Source organism: Falco cherrug, chromosome 3 (genome assembly GCF_023634085.1).
Source record: "Falco cherrug isolate bFalChe1 chromosome 3, bFalChe1.pri, whole genome shotgun sequence".
Taxonomy (NCBI): domain Eukaryota; kingdom Metazoa; phylum Chordata; class Aves; order Falconiformes; family Falconidae; genus Falco; species Falco cherrug.
In genome coordinates, this window is record NC_073699.1 from 87,219,188 (window position 1) to 87,244,461 (window position 25,274).

General features: G+C 41.3%; 1 protein-coding gene across 6 annotated transcripts in view; it reads left to right on the top strand.

Moving 5' to 3' along the window:
* TSNARE1 (t-SNARE domain containing 1) overlaps positions 1-23,645 on the top strand; it is a 508,015-nt gene extending 484,370 nt beyond the window's left edge. For all 6 annotated transcript variants that reach the window (XM_055705272.1, XM_055705271.1, XM_055705270.1 and 3 more), the window contains one exon: positions 22,993-23,645. Coding sequence is in view for 1 of the 6 variants with exons in the window: in XM_055705276.1 (XP_055561251.1) it covers positions 22,993-23,001 (9 nt within the window). In the remaining 5 variants the exon portion in view is untranslated. The remainder of the gene's footprint in view (positions 1-22,992) is intronic.
* The last annotated feature ends 1,629 nt before the right edge of the window (positions 23,646-25,274 follow it).

Sequence of the window (25,274 nt, forward strand, 5' to 3'; positions counted from 1 at the left end):
TTAGTCATATGGTTTAGTTTTAGGTAGTCCTCTGTGAGCAGCAGGGAGTTGGAATCAGTGATCCTTATGGGTCTCTCCCAATTGTAGATAGTCTTTGATTTTGTGATTCTAAATCAACTTGGGGGGCAGTAACTCTTGGCAGAACATCACTAAAACTTTTCTAGCACTGTAAGTGTTCCCAATTATAAAACATTTAAATGAGACCTGGACTTTCCAGTTTCAGGTTTGTCACTCCAGGTTCCATGAGGTCCTCCCGCATTTTGTAGCCCATCTCATCCCTAAAACGAGTAGCAGATAGGGAGCTATATTCCTCAGACATAGCCCAATGACCAGACTTCCTTCCAACCATTAAGACCAGCAAGTTTTCATTTATGTTCAGATGTGTTTTGTATAAATAGTGGCACATAGTATTTATTTAGTGTCCATGGGCTAAAAAAAATCCAGAAGATATATTTAGTGTCCATCAAGGCTTCATGGCACAGCATAAGCAGTGCAGGAAAGGGAGTGAAAGTAGCAAAAACGTGCCTGTCAACTCCAAATGAACTGTCAAATCCACAAAGCCATTTCTAGCATGTTACACCAGAGCCCATGACAGATGTTTCTCTTTCAAGCTGTCTCTTCTGAGGTCTCTTACTCAAATACAATATGAAGGCAATACAGTAGAAGGCTTTCAAATGCAAATATGAGGAGGGAAGTGGCATATGGCAGAAGAGATAGATGTGCTAGTAAAGGAATAGTTAGCTTTTTTTTTCCTTATGTAACATTTCTTAAATACGTCAAACTGTGATGCTCTGGTGATGTTGGTGAGGGTAGCTCATGTAGTTGTGAATTTTTCAAGGGATAATTGGCTTCAGCAAACCGTGTGCACTCCCCCTCCACCCCATGTGTCCCATCCCACCTGTCCCCCCCCAGCCAAAGCGTGCTTTTACAGAGTTTGGAAATCCCTCTATTTGGTTTAGAAACAGATTCTACCAAGGAAATATAGTTCTTCCACTGGCAGTGCTTTAAACAAAAAGAAAAGCATGAGGCAAAAGTATGGCATTACTAGTAATTTCTGTCCTGCTGATAGAGAAGTTTGAAAAATGAGAAGCCACCAAGTGACACAAACATGTTATGCATTTCCAGAGTTGATTAGCTTATACTTGGGGGGAGCAAACAACACAAACTTCTAAATAGAAAGTATAATTGTCAACCTTTGTGTTTCAAGGCATGAAGTGCACATCAGCATCAGGGAAGAATTTCTGCCGTCCTGATCCTCAGACAGGGAAAGACAGGGAAGTCTGTTTCCCATTTGTTCTTCAAGTCCTGTCTTAAAACATCCTTTGTATTGCCCGTCAAAAAAAAATTAGCTCAAGCTAAATAATTATATTTAGATATGTTTTGAATGTTTCAAACTCTAAGTAGTGAATAAGAATTTCTTGGGTTTCCAAAAGATCTATTCCATTTTTTTGGTAAGGGCTTATGTCTTTGTGTGGTTTTCTGGACTAGACTTTCTATGTCAACCTGTATTTTGAATATGGTCTTTTCTTTCCTGCTGGGATTGCTGTGTGTCCTTTTTCCACTATATTGAAGATGCCTCAAGCCTGGAGCATATAATTTTGTCACTGAGCTGTGCAGAGATTCCCATGTGACATATATTCTAACATTTACATTAATCCCAAACTAATAGTCCATGTTACAAAATTTGCTTCAGTAGGATTTTTATACTTTATAGTCACCAACCTTAAATATCTATAACATTTACAAGAAGTGAAAATATATAGGTATATTGAAAGATGAGTACCTTTCCTTCACCATGTCATTCGAATGCTACTCTGTGGTCTTACGTGGTTTTCAGGACAGGTGACACTAAACTGAAAACATTTTTCAAGAAATCTTCCAAGTGCTTGATTAATTGAAGGTTTATTTGCTGCCCTCTGCCTTCGCAACTTGTATGGTAGTAAATATGCTTGAATATTTTTTTGTTTGTTTTAATTTGGGTATATGTAAACACTTTCATTTTTAGTAATAAAATGCAGGGATATGTGCAAAGAATATCTGCATGTGTTGCAACTACTTTTTTGTAGTCATGCAGACTTTCACTCCTCCAAAGCGCAGGACGGTCTCAACGCATTTGTATTATTTGGTTTCTGTTATATTTCTCTACAGCATTATAGAAGTATAATACCTCTGCAAAATAGAGCTCTGAAAGTACCTGAGAGATCTGGATATTTGTTATAAAGTAACTGTTGAAATGATGAAATATTAGAATTTTGGGATTTCTTTTTTCATACCTTCCTTTGGGGTCCAGCCCATTTTGGAGACAGAAAACCAAATACTACCATAATAATAAATAAAATCCTTACATAAGCAGAAACAGGGAGTTTTTATCACAAACAATCAGATGGCTCACAAGTCATTAAAAAAGTTATTACAGTTGAAGGTAAAGGAAATGTCTGTTTCTGTTTTCCCTAAGCATTTCATCCATGCAAGGGAAAATATTATCTGTCAGCATTTTGAGACATATTCATGATACATTATTTAGGTTTATCATTGTTATCCTTGATTCATTATTTTTACTGACAGAAGAAATGTAAAATGAGGCTCATGAAAACTTTTGCCTTTGAATAAATTGTTGCTGATTTGAAATGATTGAAAAACATGGATTTAGAGAAAGTACTGTATCAACACCTAAATTTAAAAGGCCAAATTAATCCAACTTGTAATACAGTTAAGGCATAGACTCTGTAACAACTGCTGCACTGCATTTCTCTTGGATGGATGGATGGATGGATGTGACCCCGGATTTTTTATGTATAAAGTCTCTGTACTAACTTTTTAAACATTGCTATAAAACAACAGCAGTAATTTCGAGCACAGTAGAAAGCAAATATTAGAATCCCTAGGTCTGATTGTCATTAACTTTAATGCCATTTTACACCTCTCTTGCAGTGCGTTGGGGCCATAAACTGAATTACATTAAGCATAAAATGTTTCTAGTGTGAGAACCAGACCCTCTGTATTTACAGCAGTATTACAATCAACCTCACAAAGATGGTGCAATGCTTCCCACAATAATGCTTCCTTTCCTGTTTGTTACAGAGGGTTCATCACAGCTGCCTTCTTTCTCTCAGGCTGGAACTGCTTCTTCCTTTCAGTTTGCATAATGCTGGACAAGATAGAAAGGACCCATGAAAAGAATACTGGGGGGGGGGGGGGGGGGGGGGGGGGAGAAAAAAAAAGGAAAGAAAAAAGGAAAGAAAAAAAAAAGGCAAATGCATTTCTAAGGCAAAAAAGCAAATGCATTGCTGAAACTGTGTTTTTGGCTGCATCAGCCCCATGCTGGACTTAGAGATATCCTACCTCTGCATACAGTTGATCCCTAACAATTTCTTCTTGATTATCGAGTGCAACCTAATCAAAACAGGGCTGGCCAGGTCAGCCATACAGGGACATACCTCTCTGCTGTTGCTTTCCACATGGGGGCATAGAAACTAAATCCCACGTATGGGAATGACTGAAAGAAGAGCGCACCTTGTGTCACTGGGAAAATTCACAGGGTAACCTCTGCCTTTATATCATCAATTATTAGGAAAATCCTGGAAGCAATGAACACCGTGTTATATTTCAGTATTTCGTTGTATCTGGAGAATGCAGTGATTTTTCGAGCTAATAGCAAAGTCTGATCTCAGGCAAAGTAATGGATCAAGGGTGAGGTGAAGGAAGGCAGACAGTAGTAGTCACATGTATTATTGCCCTACTACCTCTTGGAGAAGCTAGTGTTTTAAACTAGTCTGACAGAAAATCAGGAATGTTTGGGAGAGAAACTCTAAATTAGTCACCAACACAAATAATAGCAAAAAAACAAAACAAATAAACCAGGTAGCTTCAGACAAAAGTCTTCAAACCGTTAGGTAAAAAGACAATTTTAATATAAGAATTGATGATGATCTAAGGATATGAATTGATAATATGTCTAGCATGACCTACTGGGCTCATTAAAAGACTTGTAAGGTGATAGCCATGAGTAGACCTAATTTTCTTACACAAGCATTCAAGTCTGACATAGATTTATAGATAGTTTGGGAAATAAAATTTGAAATTAACAGAAACATTTTAATAAAGTTCTGTTTAGTATTGCTTGGAGTTAAATTTCCATATAATCCAATATAAAAGTTGTGCTTTGTTGGAAACATCAAGCTTTGCCTTTTTCAAAATAATGAGCTATTGTAGAGAGTAGTGAATAATAATGGGGATTAAAAAAAAGAATGTTAATTATAATTTTCTTCCTAAGGAATTCAGATGAACGATTAAAATAACAAGAGTTTTTCAATAAAAGAATTAATGCTCTGAGAATATATTCACAGGACATTGTTTCTTATGCTATACAGATGGACATTGGAAGTTGGAACAAATAGGAAAAAAATCACTGATTGAGTAAATATTTCATATATATCCTGTGGATTCACTGTTTCTGTAGAACAAGGTAATAAACACTGCATTTTATCAAGAGCACATATGCAACCTTGCATGTTGTGTGTCCTTGCAGCAAGGATATCTGAGCTGCTGTTGATACATAACCCTGGGTGATGCAGTCCCAGAATCAGCACAGTAGTGTATAGCAGAGCAGGTTACCTAGAGTGCCATGCGGAATGATGCAGCCGCACTGCTGCTAATTCCAGATCTCCTCCGTTTAGTGCAGAACCCAGTGGCTCCGCATGCTGTGCTTTCACATTGCCTGAGAATGAGGACCCTATCAATTCACGGAGGATGAAAGATTGCCACCAAGTTCCCACAGGCCTTTTGAGACAAATTAAACTTACCCTGTGAAGTGGGAAAGAAATGCATATGATGACAGGAATGGCATTTATGGAAGTACAGTGAGGCAAAGATAGAAAGATGTGACAGGTATCACGTACCATTTTGGCTCAGTCACCAAAACCATGATCATCTTAGATACTTCACACTTCCTCCAGAAGAGGAAATGGCAGCCATGCCAACAAATTTGGAAACTATTAAACCATGTAGCAACCATAATGTAAATGGAACCGTATTACTTAAGCTTTATGGTCCCTCTGGCTGTTAGTCTTATTTTGGGAATGTAATACCAGCCATTAAATTTGCCACCTTTCCACATCAGGACCTATCTGAAAGCTAGATCTTCCAATAAATTGCTTATTTTCAAAAAATCGTAGATTTTCTGACTCTTTACTTGAAGTCTATATTTACCATGTTTCCTCTGCAACATACTCCGGCACTGACTTTCTCTTCTGAAGTCTTCTAGCCATTCTTTTATGCAGCCCAAACTTGATGAGGTTGCAATTACACGCAGTGAGAATGACCCTGGAGGTGGGGAAGGTACAGCAGAAGAAACACTTTAAAAACTTGAATCCTACTCCCAAACTTGTGCAACTATTTGTTGAGCCAGCAAACGCTGAAATCAGTAGTGGTATTTCTGGTGTAAGGACAACCCCTTACATTGTAACTCTGCTGTGAAAAGTTTTGTGATCAATGAGTCTTGAGTTCAAGGGTTTGGAATCAACAGAAGTTATTTCTAGGGAAGAAACAAGACCTCAAGCTGTTTTGAGCTGAAATGGAAAAGACCAATATGAATTTGTCCTTTGAACTTTGTCTTTCTTTCTTGATTCTCTTTCCTTGTGTTTTCTTTCATTCTCCCCTCTGCTCCAACCCCAGTATCTAGCATGTAGCCATCTGTTAAAATATAAAAAGGGCTCCCTCCATTACTATCTATTAAAGCGCCATATGGCTGAGGTGTAGCCTTAGGTGGTGAACATCACAGAGTTCATCTCTGAGTGAACAGGGATTTCTGCATTTGAGGTTTAATTAGGTAAGTGCTTTTTAAGTAGCATCACAGCTTCCCCTTAAATATTTACTATTCCTCAGCAAAGAAAAAAATGATGAAGCCGGTCTAAAATACAGCTTGACATGTATCAATGAGACTTCCCATCCTTCTCATAAATGACTCACATCTCTTTCATCTTCACTGTTGAGGATAACAGGCAAAGTGATCTCCTGAGTGTGCATGATCCCTCCCATCCTGGTCTGCCCAGCTTTCCCACTTCATTGCTGCTGCTACAGATACTCGTGTACTCAGGGCTACACAGCACCATCTGTTACAGAGGAGGAAGGAGCTGGGTTTTTTTCAATATTCAGGTGCAATATAACGTTATTGAGAGGGGGGAGAGCTGGAGGAATTGTGTGCTTTTAGATGTCCCTTAAAGTGACAGGCTAGGGTGTCCTGCTGCAGAAATCTACCACCTCCAAACAAGGAATTCCAAACTAGAAATCCAGTGCAGTGAAGGCGAAAGACCTCTAAGGAGAAGCTTGGCAGAGGGTAATATGAGATTATGCTGATCCTCCCAATGGCAGGTCAAGAACAGAGCAGAGAACTGGCAATAAATACTACAGATATTTTTTTTTTCCTTGCTTGTTTGCTTGCTTTTTTTCAATGCCACCACCATTCTTGTGGATGCATTTCAGCATCTGAGGACAGAGGATTTTCTCCTGCTTGGTGCGTGTGAGGGTGTGTAGGCTTCTGCTCAGTCACACTACATGTGATGTCCTGTAACATGACTCTGAAAAAGTCAGTGGGCAGTGCCAAAATTCATTGCTAACTGTTACTGTCTCAGAGATCTTGGTTGTGCAGGATGGAGAAGACTGTGCAGTAGCTACCACAATTATTCGGCTTTTCAAATAACCCCAAAGACATAAAGATAACTGAAAAATCTCTTTCCATTCCATGGATTCATAGCAATTCCCTGCAGTTTACTCTCTTGTATTTTATCTAGACTAGCTTTTCATTTTTATGTTAAGCATGCCAAAGACCTCAGTCACTGTTGTATCCAAGATCTGTTCAAAATACCTAAATGGATATCCCTTTTTTTCTTCCTTTTCCTTTTGTTTAACAGACTTTGGCTGTAAAAAGGCTTCTTTGATACCCAAAAGTTCTCTGTCTCCCAAAGCCCTTAAATACTTCATCTCCCCTCTTTTGTCTGTTAATCCCTTATACCACTGCATGCTAAAGAGTAAGTAAAATCTTAATCATTTCTGTTCACATAAATGGAACCAGAGCACAATGCAGAATATATAATGTCTACCTGGCTCTTCAGTGACTACTCATGATTATTTTCCCTCCCCAACAAACTTCTGTTTCTTTTCAAAAGAAAATGAAGACACTTCTGGAAGTCATCATAATCCCTTTAGTGATGCTTTTCTTGATAGTGAAAATAAACAGAGAGGAGTTAAATAGATGCAGCACCCTGATATATCTGAGAGGCCTGATTTTGGGGATGTAAGGACACCCACTCTTGCCAGTACAAAAGGGATGTTTCACCTCTTTACTGCCTCCAGCAGCACCCATAAGTACTCACCCAGGGAAGAGTAATAACAGATGATGTACGTAGGATGTTCCCTCAGGTACCATGCAAGTATGGGATTATTTCCTGCTTAGGGACTTCTGACACCATTGTTTGCTTAGTAACTCAGACATCTTTCTTGGAAATATTTTCCCATTCTTCCCTTCAAACTGTGGATTTTGTTTTATTTTTTCATTTTTTAGTGAGGATTGTGGGAGCGTATACATATTAGGGGAAAGGGTTGCTTTTCTGTGTATGAAGAACATCATGGGTAAAACAAGATGGGAGTCATATCCATGCAGTAAGTAAAGAATTTATGACACTTTCATCAGATGGCTGCCAGTAGGATCTAGCCTGACAGTTAACACGTGTATTTCCAATAATACTGCCCAAGGAAATTAGGATGATCTGGTTTCCATATGAAAATGGGAACACTTTGTGTGTACGTTAAAAAAAAAAAAAAAAAAAAAAAAAAAAGGAAGAAGAAAAACAAACAAACAAAAAAGAAACAAAAAAACCCCCACCCCAGATGTTATCACTTCCAGAGCACATTTTTATGAAGAGAGGGTTTTTCTTTATACTACTGGTTGCAACACTAGTCTATCTTGTCACTGAAAATTTATTTATAGAGAAAATATACAAGGCAAACCATTAAAACTTGTGAACAGAGTAAGATAATACAAAAGTTTTTTATTTCAGAAGTAAAATATAAAGCAAGCAGGGTGGGATTAATTTCACTTAAGTTTAGACAAATAAACCTGAACTACTCACCCAATATTCCCTTTCAGGCTAATGTATAGATACAGACATGTCAAATGGCAATTTTTCTGGGCTTTTGAATAGGTTAGTTAAAGGTGAGCTGGGCTATCCTCCAGAAATGCTTATATCTCTCTACTCTCTAAAGAGAAATGAGGGTGACTTCTGTTATCTGGAACATTTGCATTTGGATGAAAAGAATCTCATCTGTAGCACTCCTGCTCCGTATTTACTTGTCTGGGGCAGTAGAAAAAGTATCAAACCTGCAACAGACAGAATATTTCAGCCACCTACACCAGAAAGATGATGGGAGAGATCAAAGGGAAAGTCAACTCAGTTATTCTTACCCTGTCCTTTACGAACAGCCAACTAAGGACTAAACGAGGAGGTATCCAAAAGACACATCAAGGTTATCTACAAAATATCAGAGTGAATTTGCTTATATATCTGTGTTTTCCTGCCAAAGCCTTTGCTCTGATGGAGGACACAACTGCTTTAGTTTCCCTGGTTTCTACTAAAATATCACCTTTCTGATGAGATTAGTTTTTGCATTAATCTAGTACTTATTACTAGAGCATAAGTGAAGCAACCATGTGAAGCATACTTCCATTCAGTGCTTCAGCCCTGGCACCATCTGTATGAATAACACCAACATACGTATGTAGAACAGCATCACCCGGAGTTAATAACAGCTAGTATTCAGATGGACGCAAAAACTGCATTTATATATACATCTATGGAATTCATTAGTTCTTTTTGTAATTAGTTCTCTGTGCAGCAATTTATTTTCAGTGCTGTTCTTAATGAAAACATTGTAAGTTGCAGCTCTAATTCTAGTACTAGGAGTTTTATCCATTCTATCTCTGTCCTCATTGACTAAAATCAGTTCTGTTCCCTTCAGAGTTAAATAGCCTTTATAAAAGAAAAAATGTAAAAAAACCCCACCAAACAAACAAAACCACAACCAAAACCCCAAAACCCTCAGCTAAGTCCTTATTACATTTAAACATGCAGGGCTGCTGTACTGAAACGTTCATCAGTGCGTAGGACAGCAACACTGCTATGCAGCGTAGACAGTCTCCCATTGCGGTTTTCTTTCCTGACAGGTGAGCTTTTCTACTCTCATTTTCTCTCATTCTGCACAGTGTTACTTGTCCACCAGTTACTTTTAAGCAAAACAGAGCACACAGCTCCTGCCCCCATAGCTGAGATAGTGAGAGTGTAATGCTAACCACGTTGTGTGTCTTTTGTGAGCCTTTTTAAGGTTTATCAGCTCTATTTCCAGTAACACGTGCATGAGAATTTAAGGGTTTCTGTCACCTTTTACAGCTCTGATTTGCTTGCTCTGTAGTTAAATGCTGCTGCAAGGTGAAAGGCTGGTGTTTCCCCATGGCTCTTGGCAGGTTCTCAGGGATGGTGGAATAGTAATGATACACGGAATTGGTACTGAGTGATTTGCACGCTAGGCAGCCTTGGCTACATACTCCAGTGTTTAAGCATCCGTCTCCTTGAAATTGTCTTTTCCTGCAACCAGAAATATTTTAATCTGAGTCAGCCTTTTTCTTCCTGATAGTTAATCCAAACTGAAAGTCAAATTCCAGTAATTCTGCATGTTCCCAAAGGAACGTAAGATTTGCTACCCTTAGTGCAAACTGATGACTCATCAGGTCTGCTATCTAATCTCTCTATTTGTCTCCAGCACATGATATCTTATCTGGCCAGTGTTTTATGTCTCTCATTCCAGTGTTATCCTGAGTGTTTCCCAGAATAATTCAGTATATTTATAAAGTTGATTTTCTCTGTCCTTCCTCCTTCTACTAAACAAGAGTTGTCAAATGTGATTCTGGGAGCCCTGTCTGTCTAGGGAAAGATAGGCAGTGACTGCACAGACAAAGAAAGATGTGGTCTGTTTCAAGGCAAGTGAGACTCTAGTTACTTGGCCATAAAGTTTGGAGAACGGAATTGCGTACTGTCTGGTTCCAAAGTTAACTTGCACTTGAGGAGACAGGGGTTAAAGCATGTTTAAATCAAAACAAAGAAACAAACAAACAAAAAAAAAACCAAAAAAAACCCAAACAAAAAAACCCCAAAACAACAAAAAAAAAAAAAAGAGGAAAAAACCAAACCAAAACAAACAAAAAAACCCAACTGAATGTTCAGATTGCCTTGGAGCACTCTGAAGGTGAGGTAAGAGGGAAGAAAATAGGCTCTGTAAGTGGTGGTGCCTCTATCTTTGAAGATAAAATCTTCAAATTGCCTCCATTACTGTAGAAGTCTGATTAAAGAGGTGCAGTGTGAGCACTGTCCCTACTGTTCTCTGCTAGCAGCTTTTACCTGACAACCATACCACTTGCAAAAGGGTGAACAAAGTCATTCGCCTTTTTGTTCCAAGTGGCAACAGGGAGAAACAGCCTGTCCTGAAACACTGGCAAATCTGACACCTCTGTGCTGTCTTCTCCTTTACATCCTCCTCGTGAGAAGCAGGATTTTTCACTATTAACCTAACAATGTCTCCACTCCCGAAACTCTCCAGATTTTTTTTTTTTTTTTAAATAGAGATAGATGTGAGAAAAAGGCTGCATTTTGTAGCTGAGCAAAGTTAATGCAGCTTAAAGTGCAAAGTGAGCTCATGGATGGAGAAAAACCAATGCTCTTTCCTTGGTCACTCAGTGCCATCTGTTTAATGTCACCTAGATTTAGATCACGCATTGCTGGCAATTTTAATCTTTTTTTCAAGGCAACAAAATGAAGTCGTAACCCTTCTGCACCTTGAGCCTCACTCTTTGCGTTTCATTCTTCTAATGAAGATGGTTCCAGATAAGTTTCTTTAGTTTGTTATTGGAATGTTATGAAGGAAATCGTAAATGACAGTGATTAATTTTTTTGAGAAGTAGGTTGATAATGCTTCTGCAAGAAAGATAATATGAGGAGAAAATGTGTATGCATTTTTTGGAGGAAGCATCTTCTGTGATTTGTGAACTTGAGAAGAAGCAAGGCCTTATTTTTAAGTGGGTTTGCTTCCTTCTCCTGGCTTGCTTTAGTATAGGCATGAAGGAGTTCTTCCTTTAAACTCACATTGTTCAGAGAATGGAATTTCTTGCTTACATATTTCTGTATGTCAGCTCTGGACAAATCTTCATTTTTCCTAGCTTTTCACCATTTTCACCTTTTTAGCAGTGCATTGCCATAGCACTCTGTGGGTTGTCTTCACCTTTTCACCAGTGCTTTGCCATAGCACTCTGCGGGTGAAGCAACACACATGAGGACAAGCCATATATAAGGTGGTGAAGCATCTGCAGTGAGGTCATTGTTAATAGTCAAAAGCAAGAAGTGTAGAAAAATGGTTGGAAGTGTTGAAGTTCTATGGACCAAAACAACTGGCCAAAGAGGAAGCTGGCAAAATGTCATTGAGTCTTTGGTGTATTATATTAGCTTGTAAGTCTGTGTGTCAGGTAGGTCCTGGGGAATCCTGACAAAACTTACTGGGAGAATTTGTCAGTGGTTTAACCCTGGCCAGCAACCGAGCACCACGCAGCCGCTTGCTCACTGCCCCTCACCCAGAGGGATGGGGAGGACAATCAGAAAGGAATGTAAAATTCAGGGGTTGAGATAAGAACAATTTAATAGGTAAGCAAAAGCCGTGCATGCAAGCAAAGCAAAGCAAGGAATTCATTCATCACTTCCCATGGGCAGGCAGGTGTTCGGCCACCCCCAGGACAGCAGGGCTCCATCATCCCCTTCCCTTCCTTCTTCTTCCCCCAGCTTATATACTCAGCATGATGTCTTATGGTATGGAATACCTCTTTGGCTAGCTTGGGTCAGCTGTTTTGGCCATGTCCCCTCCCAATTTCCCGTGGCCCCCCAGCCCTCTCGCTGGCAGGGCCCAAGAAATCGAAAACTCCTTGATTTAGTATAAACATCACCCAGCAAAACTAAAAGCATCAGTGTGGTTATCACCATTGTTCTCACATCAGAGCCAAAACAGCACTGTACTAGCTACTAAGAAGAACGTTAACTCCATCCCAGCTGAAACAGGACACTTCTCAATCATACACAACTCTGACATTCACAGTGTGCCTTGAGAGAAAAATTGAGGTCAGTTCATTCATAAATAGGAGATTTTCCCCTTGTTTTAATCTGATAAGACAATGCTGCTGAGATTTGCTATTCACTTGCTTTTAATCAGAGTTGAGCTTGTGATGTCATTATCTGACATTGTGTATATTATAGAATCATGGAATATTCAACATCAGATAATTTAAAAATCCTTATACTCATAGTCTTGCTACTTCTATAGCAGCATTTGTTTTTAAGAGGCTGGGCAAAATTACTGCTTCCTGTTCTCCACTTCCTATCTCATTTATGTGTCACCTCGCAGGCCCTGGACATTCCACCTTTGTGAAATGTATTTTCTCATGATCCACAAAGTTCAGCTAGTAATACTCAGTTCTGAAATGTGATATCACCTGTTACATTTCTTGCATAATTATATTACACTCTGCAATTTTGGATCCTAGGTGCAGATTCTGACAGTGCTACAGACCTTTTTGATAGGTCTACGTGACCATATCAGTTGAATGTTTCTTAAAAATTTTCCTACATACTGTGACATTGTTAGGGAATGCATTGCTAAGACACATTTTTACAGCTCAGATGTAGGAATACATGGGGGTAAATTCCTACTAGGCACATGCCAGTCTTCTAGTTTGAAGATGGAAAATGGTTGGGATGTCTTTTAGTGTAGTGAAACCCAAGAAGATGGTTTACAGAGACAACATCTCTCTTGGACCATCACACAGTGCCTGCAGTATGGGCTTGGGATTTGTGGTTGTTATTGGGATATTTGGGTTGTTTTGTTTGTTTTTTTTTTGTTTTGTGTCTAGTATTATCTAATTTCTTGATTTAGTTTTTGCTTTAGGAACAACCCATACTATCCATAAGATATACCTGTGTACTTGAGGTGGTCCCTGAAAGATGTGCATGTACTTGCATTAACAGTTGCCTCTGAAACTCCCATATTACCAATGATCTGCAGCTGCCAAATAAAAACCATTGGTGTCAAGGCCAGAAGTCCTCTGTACTTCCAAAGAATCAGGATTTCTACTGGGTCATATTTCTAAACTGAAAAAGAAGTTATTTCAGTGAAGTTGAATCAAAGGTGGTTGCTAAAAGGCCCCATTAACGCAGTTAAGAGAAGGCACAGGAGAAATAAATGGCTAAATGAATATGAAGCAATGTTGCATGGGGTATATCATCACCCTGCTATCTCATTCTTTCTGACAGAAGATTCGTGGGTTATTAGGTCTGTCCTACCTTAACAAGCTGTTGTGAAAATTCCAGTGTAAGCAGAAATGGCCAGTGTGACTGAGTAAGAACAGCAGCTTTTCTGCTGTGAGCAGTCGTGCCTGTGTCTAACATTTCTAGAATGAAAAGTAGGTTATAAGTTTATTTCCCTAGAAAATTAGTAGGAAGGACTATTTAAAAAGGAATAACTTTAACTGATGAAAAAGGAGGCTTTACTGAAGGCAGAAGTCTGATCATCATATAATACCTTTGAACAAAGGCCCAGATAAAGACTTAGGTGTGGAAGGTTCACAATGTCAGTAATGCAATTCCCAGGCTAATCTGGTATCTATCAGCTTCAGCTTTTAAAAGACAGGAAACACCACACATTTTCTTAGTATAGTGACTTTTGTCTTCTTTTCCTTGTCCTTTATTTTTTCTATCCTGGAAATGCATCATTAAGAATTTATATATCTAGTAAATTAATTATATCAGGCCCATGTTGAAAATATCATCAAGGTAATCAGATAGGTAAGACACGAGCCCTCAGAGACCATTCCCCACCATCGCGGGTAGAGGAGATCAGTTCAAAATAGCTAAGTCACGCACTGCACCCCAACTGCAGGGGAAGGTTGTCCAACACAGGGGTACATTGGATGTTGATGCTGAAAGCTGGTGATCTGTTGAATACCGAGCACATCAGCAAAGTGGATCTACCACATTGTATTGGGTTTGTGTGGCACAGTTTTGGTACCTGGGGGGGCTAAAGGGGTGGCTTCTGTGAGAAGATGCCAGAAGCTTCCCCTATATCTGATAAAGCCAGTGCCAGCTGGTTCCAAGACAGACCCACTGCTGACGAAGGCCAAGACCATCAGTGATGGTGGTGGTGCCTCAGGAAGAACATATTTTTTTTAAAAATGGGGGGGGGGGGGGGGGGGGGGGGGGGAGGGGGGAGGAATCCAACTGTGCAATAGCAGCTGGAGGAGAGGAGTGAGAATCCGGGAGAGGCACAACCATACAGACACCAAGGTCAGTGAAGGAGGGGGCTGGCGATGCTCCAGGCACTGGAGCAGAGATTCCCTGGCAGGCTGGGGGGAAGCCCCCGGCAAGACAGGCCGTGCCCCCGGCCCGCGGAGCCCCCGGGGGAGCAGCTCCCCCCCCGCAGCCCGGGCAGGGCCCCCCCCGGGGCAGGGGGTGCCCGCAGGGGGCTGTGACCCGCGGGCAGCGGCGCTGGGGCAGCTCCGGGCAGGGCCTGTGGCCCCGCGGGGAGGAGCCCGGGCCGGGGCCGGGCCGGGGCAGGGCCGGTGCCCCCGGGGGCGGGGGGGCTGGGGCCGGCTGGGCCGGGGGGGCTGCGCCCGCGGGGGGGACACGCTGGGGCAGGGGGGGAAGGGCTGCAGCTGTGGGAAGGGCTCCCGCTGGAGCAGGGCAGGGAGGGCTGTGTCCCGCCGGAGGGACCCGCGCGGGGCGGGGCGGGGCGGGGCGGGGCAGGGCGGGGCAGGGCGGGGCGGGGCGGGGCAGGGCGGGGCAGGGCGGGGCAGGGGGTGAGGAGCCCTCCCGCCGCAGAGGAAGGAGTGCAGAGACAATGTGACAGCCTGTGATGAGCTGACAGCAACCCCTGTTGCTTGTCCCCCTGCACTGCTGGTGGGGAGGAGCCAGAGAAATCAGGAGTGACGTTAAGCCCAGGAAGAATGGAGGGATGGAGAGAACGCGTTTTGAGACTTGGGTTTATTTCTCATTATCCTATTCTGATTTTGATTGGTAATAAATGAAATTCCCCACATCGAGTATGTTTTGTCCACGATGGCAATTGTTGAGGGATCTCCCAGTCCTTATCTCAACCCATGAGCCTTTTGTTGTATTTTCTCTCCCCATCTAGTTGAGAAGGGGGAGTGATAGGGTGGCTTGGTGGTACCTGGCATCCAGCCAAGGTCAATCCACCACACGTACCTGGAAAATCTGAGAATTTTCTATACCTCTCAGAACTACCATGCTCTGCAGTTTTCTCAGTCTTCTGGTATGTCAGGAAAAAGAACATTAGCAACTACGTGACTAGAGGCAGAAAGATGTAAACAACCAGAGGTTTCCTACTTTCTAGTCAATATTCTCTTGAGGGTTTTCAGAAACAGAAAACTTAGATCCTCATGATCCAAGGTGCTATCTCCTCTATAAACCTCGCAGATGAGCTGGGCTTCTCTGTCATGAATGAGATGGTGTTGTAGGATTTCAACTGTCATACTTGAAAGCTACTTTCCAATTCACATCTGAAACTGGTGTAGAGTATACACTAGTTTCAGAGGAAAGCAGATAAATACGATATATTGTAAGAGGACATGGGCTTAATCAGTGTAGATTTGCATATGTGAAGGGTTCAGTCCAAAAACACTAAATGGCATTTGTGCCTTGAAAACAGGTTCATTAGAACATGAACTGGAACAACTATTGGGAAACCCCCAAAAAACCACAAAAACGAAAAATGCTGATTTAAACAAAAACGTCAAAATTGAGAGTAGGTCCTAACATTTCCTTTCTGTGGGCTGCAGCTCAAGGTGTCTGTGCTGAAGGTCCAGCTCTGTCACGTGCTCACTCCCTGCGTGAGTTTGACATGTTCAGAAGGTGGCTATAAATATTTCTGAGGAGCTGTTTCCATGTCCAAGTCTTTAGTGCTCAGTACCAACATCCGTCTGTTCATTCTGTCCTATATTCTCCATCCTTTGGACAATCCATCAGACTTACTTCAACAGTGTGGGTTTACAGACTATGACTTTGCAGAGAGACTGTAAGAACTCTCATATGGGCCTGATGCAAAGCTAGGTAAAGTCAGTGAGTGTTTGCACTGACTTTAGTGAGCTTTGGATCACCTCTCCACTTTCAGTGATGCAGACTTCCACTTGATAGGCCTTCTTTGGTCATCTCAGCTTGTAATGATTGTCATTGTTTCACACGTTCAAGGAATCATTCAACTGGCAAAAAACCTCTGCACATAGAATGGTCAACTACTATTGATAGTGGACTCTTTTAAGTTAATAAAATAATAAATCAATAATTTATCTGGATGAGCCTTTTCCAACAGAGAATTTTGTTGAGGTTCATGTCTGTGAAAACAACTTAAATCTGTGTAAAATTGAAAAAGTCAAAAGTTGTATCATCAGAACTTAATGTGATGTGTGTCATCACATTTACTTAGAAAAAAGACAGATCTCACTTGATTTGAAACAACAGCAGGTAGGATCAAATTGTTTTATTATTCTGGAAAATTTATTTTCCCATGAGACTAGCTCTTTAATTCACAGGCAGAACAGCCTAGACTAAATAAATGAGTGGAGTCTACATTGTAAACCACAAAGGGGTGAAAGATGCTTCTCTGAAGTCAAGGAGGGCCGTAGGATGGATCCATAGCTCAGCTTTCTATTGCAACTTATAGCTACCATGTGACTAGAGCAGCTCTTTACAGTCTGTTTTTGCAGTTCACAGTAAAGAGGTCTGTTAGCCTGCACAGAAGAGTAATTTTAGCAGCCCAAATAGCAGCAGGGTCTTTTTTTCATTTGCCCTTTCCTTTCTTGCCCTCTCTTTTTATGCATGAAAAAAAAATCAGGATAAATATGCCTGGTTCCTTTCTTTGACTAAAATGGTAATAGAAATGACTCACTGAAATAAGATGAACAAAGCCTCAAGTCACCCAGGTTTCCACTGGTAAAGTTCCCCAGATAAACAACCCAAAGATCTAATACCCCGACATAATTTTTATTTTTATTCCCCAGGGATTGTTATTTAGTCCTCTATTTGTACAGTAGCTATTACAAGACTCTACAGTACGTTACTAGAACAGCTAAACTCATTGTAACTAATACTGCAGCAAATCATGGAAGAACCTCTTTAATTAAAACCTAAGAGTATGGCAGAACTCTTTTTCAGTAACTTAAAGTAACTAGTTTTTATCTCAACTAAACCAGAAATATATATTAAGTCTGTTGGCTTGTTGGCCCGATATATCTTTTAGTTAAATTGTGCCTGGAGAATCTCTTGTTACCTCAAAAGCCAAGTCTGTAGATTATCTATTTCTAATTTAAATGGCTTTTGCAATGGTGAATATTTTCTCTGCCTGCAAATCAGGATTCATAATCCCCTGTAGCTGTAGAGCCTGCCAAGAGTAATGGCCTGTGCTGGTAGTAGGGTTTCCTTTCATGTCAAACATATGGTGCCCTTCATCCTAGTCCTCGGAGAAAAAGCCTGCGCAAGGTCCACCGGATCTGATTAGACTGTGTTCTTTCTCGCCTGTACTCAGGCATGTGTGTGCCTACATGTAGAGCTCTCACTCAGTTGTGCACACACACATATCTAGGTGCATACACATGCATACATGCAAACATCCATACACTAATCATAAAGAAGCATGGCCAGCTTATTTAAGGCAGACCTCTGTTAGTGATTGACTTGAATTTGTCACTTACTGGTTGATCTCATTTGTGTCATGCAGTAGTTGATTGCTTGGCATTAATGAGGCTGCACTGAGAACAGTGCTAAGAAATCCAGGCAAGCAGCTGGCAGTTCTGAGATGCTAACACACACACCTTAGGCAAAGCATTGCAAGCAGGTGGAGGGAGGTGATCCTTCCCCTCTACTCAACACTGGTGAGAAATGTCTGGGGTGCTGTGCCCAGTGGTGGTCTCTCCAGGACAAAAGAGAGATATGGATATACTGGAGTGAGTCCAGCAAGGACCCATGAAGGTGAATAAGGGATGGGAACATCTGACATCTGGAGAGAGTCTGGGAGAGCTGGGACTGTGCTCTGGGGAAGGAAAGACTCAGGAGGATCTTATTCATCTATGTTAATACCTGGTGGGGGTATAAAGAAGATGGAACCAGGCTTTTCTTAGTGGTTTCCGCTGAAAGGGCAGGCGGCAATGGGTACAAACTGAAATAGATGAAAATTTGCTTAAGCATAAGAAAACCCTTTTTCTATTGCAAGTGTGGTCAAACAGTGAAACAGGTTGCCCACAGAGGTTGTGGAGTCTCCAGTCTTGGAGCTATTAAAAATCTAACTGGGTACATCCCTGATCATACTGCTTCAGCTGACCCTGCTCTGAGCTGGTGATTGGACTAGATGATCTCCAGAGGTCTCTTCTCAACTCATCCATTCTGTGATTCTGTGACTTGCACAAGCAGTGAACATATTGGTGATGGGCACCTGCAGAAATATCATAGAAACATATTGTATTGTTGAATGACTTGGGTTGGAAGCGACCTTAAACATCATCTCATTCCAACTCCCCTGCCATGGGCAGGGACACCTGCCAGTAGACCACAATGCTTAAAGCCCCATCCAGCCTGGCCTTGAACACTTCCAGGGATGGGACATCCCTGAAAATTCTCTGGGCAACGTGTTCCAGTGCCTCACCACCTTCACAGTAAAGAATTTCTTCCTGTTAATCTAATCTAATCTACCCTCTTTCAGTTAAAGCCATTCCCCCTTGTCCTGTCCCTACATGCCCTTCTAAAAAGTCCCTCTCCAGCTTTTTTGTAGACCCCTTTAGGTACTGGAAGGATGCTATAAGGTCTCCCTGAAACCTTAACTTCTCCAGGCTGAGCAACCCATCTGTCTTAGCCTGCCTTCATAGGAGAGGTGCTCCAGCCCTCTGATCATCTTCACCACCCTCCTCTGGACTAGCTCCAACAGGTCCTTGTCCTTTTTATGTTGGGGAACCCAGAGGTGAATGCGGCAGTCTGAGTGGGGTCTCATGAAAGCAGGGTAGAGGGGAAGAATCACCTCCCTCCACCTCCTGGTCACACTTCTTTTGATGCAGCCCAGGATACGGTTGGCTTTCTGGGCTGCAAACACACATTAGTGGGCCACGCTGAGCTTCTTGTTGACCAACACTCCCAAGTCCTTCTCTGCAGGGCTCCTCTCAATCCATTCATCACTCAGTCTGTACTGATGCTGAGGAATGCCCCAACCCAGGCACAGGATCTTGCACTTGGTCTTGTTGAACTTCATGAGGTTTGCATGGGCCCACCTTTCAAGCCTGTCAAGATTCCTCTGGATGGCATCCCTTCCCTCCAGCATGTCAACTGCACCACACAGCTCAATGTCACTGGCAAACTAGCTGAGGTTGCACTCGGTCCCAGTGTCCATGTCATTGACAAAGATGTTGAACAGTGTCAGTTCCAATACTCTTCTCTGAGGTATGCCACTCATCACTGGTCTCCACCTAGATATTGTATCATTGACTGCAAGTTTTGAGTGTGACCATCCAGACAATTCCTTATCCACCAACTGATCTGTCAGATCCATGTCTCTCCAGTTTGGAGACAAGGGTATCATGTGGGACAATGTCAAATGCTTTGCACCAGTCTAGGTAGATGGTGTCAGTTACTCTTTCCTTACCCACCAATACTATAGCCCCATCACACAAGGCCACCAGATTTGTCAGGCACAATGTCCTCTTACTGAAGCCACGCTGGCTTGTCACCAATCACCTCCTCAGTTTCCATGTGCCTTAGCACAGTTTCCAGGAGGATCTGCTCCATGATCTTGCCAGGCACGGAGGTCAGAATGACCAGCCTGTCATTCCCTGGGTCTTCCTTTTTCCCCTTTTCAAAAAATGGGTGGGGTTTCCCCCCTTTTCAGCCAGTGGGAACTTCACCAGACTGTCACAGCTTCTCAAATACGATGGAGAGCGGCTTAACTGCTTCATCTGCCAATTCCCTCAGGACCTGCAGATGCATCTCATCAGGTCCCATGGACTTGTACACCTTCAGGTTCCTTAGATGGACTTGAACCTCACCTTCTCCTACAGTGGGTGGTTCTTCCTTCTCACAGTCCCTGCCTTTACTTCTGTAACTTGGGCAGTGTGGCTGCAGCACTTGCCAGTGAAGATCAAGGCAAAAAAGTCATCGAGGACCTCAGCCTTCTCCATGTCACAGGTAACCAGGTCTCCCGTTTCCTTCTGGAGGGGCCTCTCATTTTCTGTAGTCTTCCTTTTACCAGCAATGTACCTATAGAAGCTTTTCTTGTTGCCCTTGACATCCCTGGCCAGATTTAATTCTGTCAGGGCTTTAGCTTTCCTAACCTGATCCCTGGCTGCTCAGACAATTGCTCTGTATTCCTCCCAAGACACCTGTCCTTGCTGCCACCCTCTGGAAGCTTTCCTTTTGTGTTTGAGTTTGTCCAGGAGCTCCTTGTTCATCTGTGCAGGCTTCCTGGCATTTTTGCCTGACTTCCTCTTTGTAGGGATGCATCTCTCCTGAGCTTGCAGGAGGTGGTCCTTGAATATTAACCAGCTTTCTTGTGCCCGTCTTCTATTCAGGGCTTTATCCCATGGTGCTCTACCAAGCAGGTACCTGAAGAGGCCAAAGTCTGCTCTCCTGAAGTCCAGGGTAGCAAGTTTGGCTGTATGCCCTCGTTGCTGCCCTAAGAATGTTGAACTCCACCATTTCAAGGTCACTGCAGCCAGCCAAGGCTGCTCTTAAGCTTCATATTCCCCACCAGCCCGTTCTGATTGGTGAAAACAAGGTCCAGCACAGCACCTCTCCTTGTTGGCTTCTCTGTCACTTAGAGAAGGAATTTATTATCAATGCATTCCAGGAACCTCCTGGATTGCTTATGCCCTGCTGTGTTCTCCCTTCTACGGATACTGGTGTGATTGAGTTTCTCCACGAGGACCAGGGATTGTGAACTTGTGACTGCTCCTATGTATCTATAGAGAGCCTCATCTGTTTGGCTTTCCTGGTCAGGTGGCCTGTAGCAGATCGCACTATCGTGTTGCCTGTCCCTGCCCTCCCTTTAGTCAATTGAGAAGGTCTAAGGCAGCAGGACCCCCCTGTCTGTTTACTCAACTTGGGATGGGTCTGTGCACCACGATGCCTTGAGTGTCAGTGCCAGCATTAGTATGAACAAAGTAAAGGTGTTTCTTCCTTTCCAGATAGTTTTCATTTCACTCCACTTGCAGCCTTTCCTCTTTAAAAAAAGATCATGAAATATTAAGTGAACGGGAAAGTGAGAATGGTTCCAAAGTGGATGAAAAGTTTATATGAATAGTGATGTCCATCCCCTTTTCACTTGTCAGAGTAATTCTAGCAAATCCTTTTGTGATACTAAAAGGACTTTACTACGGAATTTGTGCAGCTAAATTTAGGTGTCCACAGTGTACGTTTCTGCATCTGAGAAAATCATCCTGAAGATCCCTTTGTAGTTAATGCTAGTCAATAACAGCCAGTGAAATTTAGGTCTTTCTGAAGTTGATGACTTTATTCAAATGACCTCCATCCTAAAAATCTGTATTGATTAGATCTGTAATTGCTGTAACAGGATCCTGGAGCCTGGGAGCCATTGTACTTAGATGGAGATACTTACACCTTATATTAGCTGAGATGAAAGTCATCTTCAGGAGGATACCTTTTCTCATTAAAGAAGTGGAAGTGTGTTCCTGTTAACTCTTTGTGGTGTTCATATGAATGCAGGGCAGGAACTGTCTTCTGTGCTTGTATATGTATGTAGTACAGCATACAATGAACAAAAATACCTGTGTGGCTTTGTATTTTGTTGCTTTAAGGGAGGGGGTGTCTGATCACTGGTCTATTTTGACACCTTGTTGATTTACAGTAAAGCATAATTAAAACAAAGAGAATTTCAAAGGCTTTCACCTGTAGTAAAAAAAAAAAAAGAAAAAAAAGAAAAAAAGTTGTTCTCAGTTAGAGGTACAATAATAGTAACAATAGTAACAACTATTTTTCCATACCTTTCCTTTCCTTTGTTATCAAGTTTAACTAGATTTTCTAACATACCATGTATATACAAATAATATTTGCTAAGGAAGTACAGGGGTAGAATAAGCACAAACGCTGCAAAAGCCTGCTTATATTTTTCATAGTGATGTTTACTACAAACACACAGACTTACTTCATGGGTGGTGAGTACAAAAGTACAATTTGTCTAACCTCAGAAGTCTGTAGTGCTGATGTCTGTCTTGGAAGTAATATATTGCTGCTGCTGTCTTTCCTAAGAAGCGTCTTTTACAGTAATTGGACAGAAGCATGCACTTTCACCAAAATTGCCTCTTTATTTCTATTAACTGTCTACATAAATACTAAATGTTTTATGTTTTAGAGCTCTACACATGGTATAGTGAGTCTTTCCTACGAAGAGGAAGTGTCTAGTGGTTTCGTTGCATGGAAAAATGGAAAAGAGACTAAGATTTCTTATATTGTCTCCTGCAAAGTGCATCAGTGTCACACTCTGACTTCTACACTTAGTCCACTTTGCAGGAAAATGTATTTTGAAAACAAAATGCACCGTCCTCCAGGTATGGGAACTGCTGGCATTGAAGAGAACATAAAATCTACTCTTTTCCTTACTGCAGCAGGCTATACGCTGTATTTCTTTTTAAATTTACTTTGTCTGTACTCTCAGCCTCCCACTTCTTCCATTTCACAATACCTTAGACTGGAATTGGTGAAAATACACTTTTTTGAGTTTACATTGACTTCATTGTTTACTATGCATTTTGGGGCCACCTTGAGTAGCCACTCCTCCATCAGTACTTTACATCAGCATGACTCTGGGAATCCTGTGAATACTTATCAGTTATTCTTGGTTTTGCAGAGCCTGTGATCACCTGTGAAGTGGAATGGATTCTCAAGGCATTTCACATTCAGGCCCTGCGTCAATGTCTGCTTTACTGATCACGTCATATTAAAACTGCTATAGACAACAAACACTAATTGTATGAAAGAAAAGCTAAGTTTTATACTGTGTGTTAGTGTAATTATGAATATTTTTTTCCTTTCCCCCCCATCCTTCATTGCAGACGTTTTACCTTATGTTACAGGTTTTAATTATGCCTCCTGTGTATCTGGGGAATGCTGTTTGCCTCCAGATTTGGTGTAGAATGTGCTGTAAGACATGTAGCTGTTAATTCATCTTTATCGTTTGTGGTTTTAACATGCTCCTGATCTCCAGTTCTGCTCATTTAAAGCCATGAAAGTCAACGTGTTTTGGTTGACTCTTTTTGTTGTTGTTTCTGTACATTTAAAAAATAATCTAGTTGAGATTCTCATACTGTGCACTGCTGCTTTAGAATTGCTCTGCTGGATCTGAGCTAAGCAATTTCACAAGTCTATGTGCCATTTACAACCATATCAATTAGATGCTTATTTGAGCCCATTGTATGCATAGATCACCACACTTACTTATGAGAATCACTAGTGAAAAAGCAGGACAAATAAACATTGAGACATATTGCTACCATTTTTTTTTTTAAAGGAAAAGACCTTTAATCTGTTAAAAAACTCAAGCAAGGCATCTCATGAAAAATGTGAAATTTTGCATTAGATTTCATTTCGTAGGTTTCAATGCAACCAGCATTTGGGAATTTGTTCCATTTTGACCCACAATAATTTCTGCTAAAAACATGATTGAAAATGCTGTTTAAATTCTTGAAATGTGTCATGTACTATAAATGCAGGTTTCCTCCAGTAAATAAAGCATTTAAAAAAATGGTTTTAATTAAAATGTCACAGGAATTGTTGAAGAGAATTTCACAGAATATGGGTTTTATTCTTCATGAAAAGTTATATATTTTAACAAAAATGTTTCTCACCAGAAAAAAAAAAAAAAATCAGCTACCTCTATATGTTATGGATTTTTGGTTACTGTGAAGATTTAGAAAAAACAAATATTAAACTAGATTCTCACCTGCACTGGTTTCAATTCTGTGCTTCCTTTCCAAAAAGCTGACACAATGTTTTGTCGGTAAAGGTTGAGCAAAGAAAATGATCAGAGAAATCTTGCAGGTGCTTAAGCTCATTCAGGGTCAAAACTGTAAAAGTTCTTAAATCAATGCAGTTAGGTTTGGTGAAGAAACAAAAGTCAGAGTTTCTGGACTTTTTTCTCTAGCTCTATCCTACAAAATCTACATAACTGGATCATTATATGTAATATTAAATATTCATTAGTTGCAATTAAGAAAACCTAATTAATAGAAGAACACTCCTGTTTTCCAGCCAAGCATAGTGCTGGCATGAAATTACAAATTATGATGCCTACTGCTTCACCTTACTACAGAGTGTACTTCTGAAATAGAATTCCCTACTTATATCCGCTATAAACTGCAGACTGCTTCTATCAGCACATTTGGCAAATCCTATAGTGAGGAAAATGATTTTCATCTAGTTAGTAAGAGCTGAAACGAACCCAGCATGTAGCTGATTGCAAGCAAATATTTTGAGAGCTTTGAGCTGCATTTGAACAAGGGATCCAGAACAAACAATCCTGGCCCATTTGCTAATCTCATTCATTAGAAGCTCAGTGATTACCTCATTAGTGTTATGCAGTGCAGAGACAGACTGATGGAGCTTTCAATGAGCCAGCTTACTCAGCAGATGCATTTGGCATGGGTGACCCAGGTGAAGAACTTCTCTACTGAAAGTATAGAGGCTGCCTGTCCTAAGCAGGCATGAAGTCTCCATGTGGCAATATGGACACACTCCCCCCTGTTGTGTATTATAGGCTTGGTTGTAATAGAAAGTGCTATTTCAAAAAAAACACCATTCCAGGAGGTTGCTATAAAACAGTATATTCATGCTAAATCATAGAATCATAGAGCAGTTTGGATTGGAAGGGACCTTGAAGGATCATCTAGTCCAACCTCCCTGCCATGGGCAGGGACACCTGCCACTATATCAGGTTGTTCAAAGCCCCATCCAGCCTGGCCTTGAACATTACCAATGACAGGGCATCCACAAGTTCTCTGGGCAACCTGTTCCAGTATGTCACCACCCTGACTGTAGGAAATGTCTTCCTTATGTCCAGTCTAAATCAACCCTCTTTGAGTTTAAACTGCTGCCCCATGTCCTGTCACTACAAGCCCTGGTAAAAAGTCTCTC